This window comes from Sphaerodactylus townsendi, linkage group LG05, assembly GCF_021028975.2.
Source record: "Sphaerodactylus townsendi isolate TG3544 linkage group LG05, MPM_Stown_v2.3, whole genome shotgun sequence".
NCBI lineage: Eukaryota > Metazoa > Chordata > Lepidosauria > Squamata > Sphaerodactylidae > Sphaerodactylus > Sphaerodactylus townsendi.
The window spans coordinates 19,616,658-19,624,383 of NC_059429.1; the positions used below are offsets into that span (position 1 = coordinate 19,616,658).

General features: G+C 46.4%; 1 protein-coding gene across 1 annotated transcript; it reads left to right on the forward strand.

The window, feature by feature from the left end:
* Nucleotides 1-245: 245 nt before the first annotated feature.
* Nucleotides 246-7,477, forward strand: FASLG (Fas ligand). The gene is given in 6 exon segments (XM_048497799.1): nt 246-257; nt 523-678; nt 681-1,121; nt 1,595-1,640; nt 5,400-5,453; nt 7,083-7,477. Coding segments are annotated over 6 exon segments (1,104 nt in total).
* The last annotated feature ends 249 nt before the right edge of the window (nt 7,478-7,726 follow it).

The following is a 7,726-nucleotide window of genomic DNA, read 5'->3' on the forward strand; positions in this document are numbered from 1 at the left end:
TGTGGCCCAGGGGCCGAATCTGTCCCATTGGGGGGGCTTATGAGGTCCATGAGCCAGCTGAGGTAACCCCCCTCAGCCCAGTGGCAGTCATCCCAACCCACTGCAGGGTCACCAATCCAGTCCCCCACCCCACCCCTCATGCTGTTCTGGGGCCAGCCAAGGCAACCCCTTCCCAGGGCTCGTCCAGACCTAACCTAGCTATATTTGTGCCCATACAGTTCTCATACAAATGGACTGGACTGAACATGTGCTCAAAGGTGAGATGTTCCTGTCTGGAGGAGGGAGGCATGCTGGAATTCTACCAAATGAAATGAGGAGGAGGAGGAGGAGGAGGAGGAGTTTGGATTTATATCCCCCCTTTCTCTCCTGCAGGAGACTCAAAGGGGCTTACAATCTCCTTGCCCTTCCCCCCTCACAACAAACACCCTGTGAGGTAGGTGGGGCTGAGCTGCTTCGGAACCCCAACCCATCCCAAAATAGTATGTTTCCCAGACTTCTGGTCCTAACTGGTACTTTGTTCAGTTTTCTGTGCTCAGCTTGCAACTCCTGCCTCTGCTTGGCCTCGCTTGGGTCATTTTTCCATTTCACTTCAAAGACTTCTCTCGAGCCTGGCTCAGGCTCCTCGCTGCTGCTGTGCAGGCTGGGCGAAGCTATCTTGCATCACGGCAGTGGGTGGAAGTGCTCTGAGGTTTTCTAGCATCAACCAGAAACGCTTTATAGCGGTAGGTGCAGTGTGGGGGGACGTAGCACGAGACGAGGACACTTCTCTGATGCAGCCTCTCAGCCGAGGCCAGTGGCAGAGTGTTGAGACGTCCCAGACGGGTCGATGTTTTCCTGCCATGCAGCAAAACCCACCGTCTCCTTATCCCCAGGTCTTCTGGACAAATAACAGCGCAGTTTTGAGCCCCAACGGTGCCCCAGTGGGATTGTACCACTCTGAGGCTGGACTTCATCAAGAAACGCGCTCCTCTTGGCCTGTGCCAGACGGGAAGAGGCAGAGACCGAAGGCAAAAGATGCCATATGCCTCTGTTTCCTGGTGGTTTTTATGCTGCTCTTGCTGGCTCTCACAGGGGTTGGATTAGTGATGTTCCAGATCTACCGTCTGCAGAAGGAGTTGGAGGTAATTGTTCCTTTAATCTGGGCACAGAAAAGTCCATTAGGAGGTCCTTTGGATGTATCCTCATGGGGAGAGGGTGTGTGTGTCAGAGTAATCTGGAGAACTGGGTTTGATTCCCCACTCCTCCACCAGAGTGGCAGAGGCTTATCTGGTGAACCAGATGTGTTTCCGCACTCCTACATGCCTGCTGGGTGACCTTGGGCTAGTCACAGTTCTTTGGAACTCTCTCAGCCCCACCTACCTCACAAGGTGTCTGTTGTGGGGAGAGGAAGGGAAAGGAGCTTGTAAGCCACCTTGAGTTTCCTTTCAGGAGAGAAAGGTGGGATTAAATCCAAACTCTTCTCTTCTTCTTTTATCCAGAGTCCCTGAAGCCTTTCTGAATTAGCATCTCTTGAGGACAAGGGCTTTCATTAAAAATGGCACAAGGGTTATGTTGTGGTTTCCCTCAAATGAATGTATGCCTCTTCCCTCCTCAGCTTGCTCAGAATGGACATACACCTCAACCTCCAGAGAAGCTCAAAGGTGAGACATTCTTGTCAGGGGAGGGGGCATTCTGGAAATCTACCAAATGAAATGTGCTGGTTCTGATCCCCACCCCACCCCACCCCACCCCAAAATAGTTGGCTTCCCAGACTTTTGGTCCTGGCCTCTGACTAACAGAACCAAGATCCTGGACTGTCTGTTCTGTGAAATTCCAAGTGGACAGCCAGATCTAACTGTTAGACAATACTTAGTTAGTAACAGCAATAACAACACTTTCAACTTCTTCGGTCTCCCTTGTGCAACTTTGGCAAAAATGCGAGACCGAGGAAGGGTTTTATCTCTTCATATCAGCATACTTTTTTTGTGGGGATGGTGGGGGTCTTTGCCAACTATAATTAGCCAGCATGGTGTAGTGGTTAAGAGCCGTGGCCTCTAATCTGGAGAAATGGGTTTGATTCCCCACTTCTCCACATGAGCAGCAGACTCTTACTTGGTGAAGTGGATTTGTTCCCTGCTCCTCCACATGAAGCCTGCTGGGTGACCTTAAGACAGCCATAGTTCTCTCAGAACTCTCTCAGCCTCACCTACCTCACAAGATGTCTGTTGTAAGAAGAAGGAAGGGGAACAAGTTTGTAAGCTGCCTTGAGGCTCCTTACAGGAGAGAAAGGCGGGGTATAAATCCAAACTCTTCTTCTTCTAGTTAACTTTCATTTCTTTTCTTGTCTGGCATATTATACTATATTATGAAAAACTATAGAAATGTCTATTTCTCTTTTTAAAAAAAGGTTTTTACCAGAGCATTTTTATTTGAAAACAGCTTAGGAAGACCACCGGTGGCATAGTGAAGAAAGTAGTAGATCCAGTAGTGGGATCCAAAAATTTTAGTAACAGGTTCCCTTGGTGGTGGGATTCAAACAGTGGCGTAGCGCCAATGGGGCTGGGCGGGGCACAACGGGGGCGTGGCCGGGAATTCCAAGGGCGGGGCATTAATAATTTCTCTGTTACTGTAAAAAACTCTTACTGTAAAAAAAAAGTTCCTAATTTCCATCTGGTATCTTTCTGTCCATAATTTAAACTCATTATAGCAAGTCCTATCATCTACTGCCAACACAAACAACTACTTCTCCTCTAATTGACTGCCTGTCAAATACTTAATACTTTCAAATACTTAATTTTGTTTCTAGAAATCAAAAGAAGGACATCTTCCTCAAACAAGGAACTTTACCATATTTCTAAAACATGTTTTTAAAACAGCCCAACAGGGAGAATTATCCCGTTTTCTACCTTCGCTAACCAGCCACATAGGAAACAACAGGACTTTATGATTTTTGGACCTAATGGAATTTCTAACGGAAAAGCAGACCCAATTAGTAACCCCCTCTTGGCACACACAAATAATTAGTAACCCACTCTCGGGAACTGGTGAGAACCTGCTGGATCCCACCTCTGAGTAGATCCAACCAGCTTGGGTGTTGAGTCTAGTTGTGAGGTTCTTAGACTGTACATTGAGGGACACTGGAGTTCCGGAAAAGGAAAGCTTTTCTATCCCAAGCTAAGACATGGGGAGAAGGGGGTAGTGGGAATATGCCTCAGAAGACCCTCAGTGATCAGTACTGGATTTGGGGCTGATGTCCCTCAGCAAGAATACACTGCTTTGCTCTGTAGCCAGCGTGGCTTAGTGTTTAAGACCTGCCAACTCTAATCTGAAGAACTGGATTTGATTCCCCACTCCTTACATGAGAGGCAGACTCTAATCTGGTGATTCCCTGCTCTTTCACATGGAGCCTGCTGGGTGACTGTGACTAGTCACAGTTCTTTCAAAGCTCTCTCAGCCCCACCTACCTCATAAGATACCTGTTGTGGAAGAGGACCAGAGGTGGGATCCAGCAGATTCTCACAGGTTCCTGAGAGTAGGTTACTAATTATTTGTGTGTGCCGAGAGGGGGTTACTAATTGGTGATTTTGCCACGTGATTTTTGCCTTAGCTACCCCCCTCCTCTCAGCAGTAGCGCGCAGAACTTGAAGCAGTCTAGCAGGAGGTGCACCAGCGTGCGTGGCAGCCTGCGCCTGCGTGCATTCGTTTCCTGCCCAAGGACCGGCGCAGCGGCTGCGTCCTTGCCACAGCCCTGCCCAGGAATGCCCCGCCCCCAGAATGCCCGGTCACGCCCCCCATCGTGCCCCGCCCCCCATCGTGCCCCGCCCAGCCCCATTGGCGCTACGCCACAGTTTGAATCCCACCACCATGGGAACCTGTTACTAAAATTTTTGGATCCCACCACTGGAGAGGACACAAATATGATTGTAAGCTGCTTTGAGACTCCTTAAGGTAGAGAAAAGCCCTTTCACTTGGGATGTTTACCACACCTTTTTGTAGTAGCAGTCATCAAGTTGCAGCTGACATTTGGTGAAACTAGGTTTTTCAAGGCAAGTGATGAAAAGAGATAGTTTCCCATTGCCTGTCTTGGACTTCCCAGACAGTCTCCCATGCAAGTACTAACCCAAGCTGACCCTGTTTAGCTTTAGGAGATCTGATGAGATGGGACTAGCCAGGGCCATCCAAGTCAGGGCAATGTTTTCATAAAGATAGGCAATTTGACCCAAGGCCAAGCAAAAAATCTGCAGCTGATGGATGTCACAGGCATCTGTCAGGAATATTTGAATCTGCCCAAAGCAGACTCATTCATATTCCATCCTTATGCTTTCAGTTTATTTCCACCACCATTTTAAGCTTATGTTTCTCCTACAATGGAGCACAGACAGTTCTATGGTCCGACCCCTGACTGAGTCAGCTTGGAATGGGTAACAGGGTACTGCAGGGGCGTAATGAGGCAGCCCTGGGCAAACTGTAGCCCTGGGCAAAACCTGAGTTGGATGCCCCCCCCCCCAAATGGGTGGCCACTCCACCACGACCAAATTCTTTTTTGCACCAGGACATTGGTGCCTGCAGGGGGTGCATTTTTATACATATCAGTACCAAACATTCAGCATATCATCAGGAGACTGTCCTTATGCTACTACCCAAGTTTGGTAAGGTTTGGTTCAAGGAGTCCAAAGTTATGGACTCCCAAAAGGGGTGCCCCATCCCCCATTGTTTCCAATGGGAGCTAATAGGAGATGGGGGCTACAGTTTTGAGGGTCCATAACTTTGGCCCCCCTGAACCAAACTGCGCAAACTTGGGAAGTCCCATCATCTCCAGATGATACCCTGAAATTTTGGTGCCGATACATCCAAAAATGCACCCCCTGCAGGAACATCCTAGAAATTTGCCCAAGAATCTTTGTTCTGCATTGAGTTTTCTGCATTGCTGTCAATGGGGGTTGCAGGCTGTGGGGGGCACATTTCTGAAGGCACAGTCTCAAAACTTTCAGGGTCTCATCAGGAGACTGCCCTAATGATACCCCCCAAGTTTGGTGCAGTTTGGTTCAGGGGGGCCAAAGTTATGGACCCTCAAAACTGTAGCCCCCATCTCCTATTAGCTCCCATTGGAAACAATGGGGGATAGGGGCACCCCCTTTGGGAGTCCATAACTTTGGACTCCCCAAACCAAACCTCACCAAACTTGGAGGGTAGCATAAGGACAGTCTCTTGATGATATGCTGAAATTTTGTTGCCGCTTGCCTAAAAACCGCGCCCCCTGCAGGCCAAAAATGGAAAACCACTAAAATACCCAAAAACGAACCCAGCATTTTGATGCCCCCCACAAGGTGATGCCCTGGGCAGCTGCCCACCTTGCCAAATGGGCATTACGCCAGTGGGGTACTGTCTAACAAAATCACCCCTTCTCTACTACAATGCAGGTTTCCTGAACAGAACCACCGAAAAGATCGTCAAGAGGAGGGCACACTTAACAGGTGCGTAGTAAAAGGAATGCCAAGCTATCCTGGGATCAATGATGACGTAAGAAAGAGCATGGATGGAGGTTGGGGAAAATATTTTGGGGAATGGCATAATGTTGTTTTGGGTATGTGGAAAGGATCAAACTAGATGGCTTGCTATTTCCTCTGAACATATGGCAGAAAGAGAGGGAGCATTGTCACCCCATTTCGACCCACAGTCTGTCGTTCTTCTGCAGTCAACATCTGCCCATTGCTTTTCTGTCAGCTGGGCTTTGGGAAGTTGCCGTGGGCCTGTGGAAAAAGATCTCTCCAACACACTTGATAAAAGGAGACAGCACACATTGTGAAGGAAGAGAATGAATTCACCCTTCGGCCCCTTCCGCACATGCAAAATAATGCGTTTTCAAACCACTTTCACAACTGTTTGCAAGTGGATTTTGCCATTCCGCACAGTAAAAGACCTGATTTAATTGCATCTACCATGACTGCACAATCTAAAAATAGAATCACAAAATAAGACTCCAAATATGGTTCCCATAAATATGGTAATTATAAATATGATGCCAAATAAATAGATAAAAATAGAAAAAAAATCCAATATATCAAAAGATTAGATAAATAATGAAAAATCCAACTGTCAGATATAAATGTCGCGTTGATAAATATTGAAAAAATCAGTTCATCAGTTCATAGGTACTGGACTAGGTTCCTTCCTTCTTCCGCAATACTGAGAACTGTGAAGGAAAAACTATATAAATGCAGAAAAACCATAGTGGGTTTTCCTCAGCCAAATCACCATCTTAATGTGAAAGTTTATTTAATCACAAGGGTTCCATAAACCCAGCGAGGAAAGGATTTTCTTTTAATCACAGTTAGTATTGTTGAAGCAGGAGAGAACCTAGTTTCCCAACGAAACAGGCATTATATATCTGGAAATCCTGTCTAATACCTATGAATGATTATATTTATGCACTGATTTTTTCCCAGTATTTATTAATGGGAAATTTATACCTGGCAATTGGATTTTTCACTATTTATTGGGTCTTTTGATGTGTTGAATATTTATCTGTTTTTTGTGCATCACATTTATCATTACCATATTTATTGGAACCATATTTGGAGTTTTGTTCTATTTTTAGATCGTGCAGTCATGGTAGACACAGTGAAAATCAGGTCTTTTACTGTTCCGTATTCTTAATTTTGGCTTGCCCCTTTCTTTCACATTGTAGTAAATTGTAGCACACTTTGTATTGTCGAAGGCTTTCACAGTCAGATTCAATTGGTTGTTGTGGGTTTTCCAGGCGGTGTGGCCATGGTCTGGTAGATCTTGTTCCTAACATTCCGCCTGCATCTGTGGCTAGCATCTTCAGAGGTGTATCACAGAGGGAAGTTCCCTCTGTGATACACCTCTGAAGATGCCAGCCACAGATGCAGGCAAAAAGTTTGAAACAAGATCTACCAGACTGTAGCACACTTTATTTTGTTCTATATTGTCCTTTTTGGATCTAGTAATCTGGAGTAGCAAAAAACAATTTGCGTCCAGTAGCATCTTAAAGGCCAACAAAGTTTCCATGGAGTACAAGTTTTCATGAATTGAAGTTCATTTTGTCAGATTATTTTCACAATGGCATTTAATCTTCCCAGGTAAAGTCAACCAGAAGTCTTTGCCGCTAGAATGGGATAATACCTACGGACATGCCTTTGTCTCTGGGGTTCGATATGAAAACAGGGGCCTAGTGATTGAAGAAGCTGGTCTGTACTTTGTGTACTCGAAAGTGTTCTTCCGAGGTGGGCACTGCACCAACCAGGCCCTTGACCACATGGTTTTCAAACGAAACCCGGTTTACTCTGGTTACCAGGTGCTGATGGGGGACAGGAAAATGAACTACTGCGTGACCAGGGGCATGTGGAGCAGTGACAGCTACCTGGGCGCCTTGTTCAACCTTTCTAGGCAGGACAGCCTGTATGTGAATGTCTCTGAGCTCAGCCTGGTGAATTATGAGGAACCGAAAACTTTCTTCGGCCTATACATGCTTTAGAAATTAGCAGTCGTCGTGTGGACAATGTGGAAATTCTGTGACACATGAATACAGGATGTGGAAATTCTGATGCGCGTGAATGTAGCCATGAGGATTTCGAGAAAGGTTTCTAGACAAGCATTGGCTACTTCTATAAGCAGGGATTCCCAGAACGACTTCTGATGTGGAAGCCATCAAAGCAGATCTGAGATTTGCCTTCACAGGCTGAAACGATTCTAACAACCTCACCAAGCACAGAATGCTCCACAA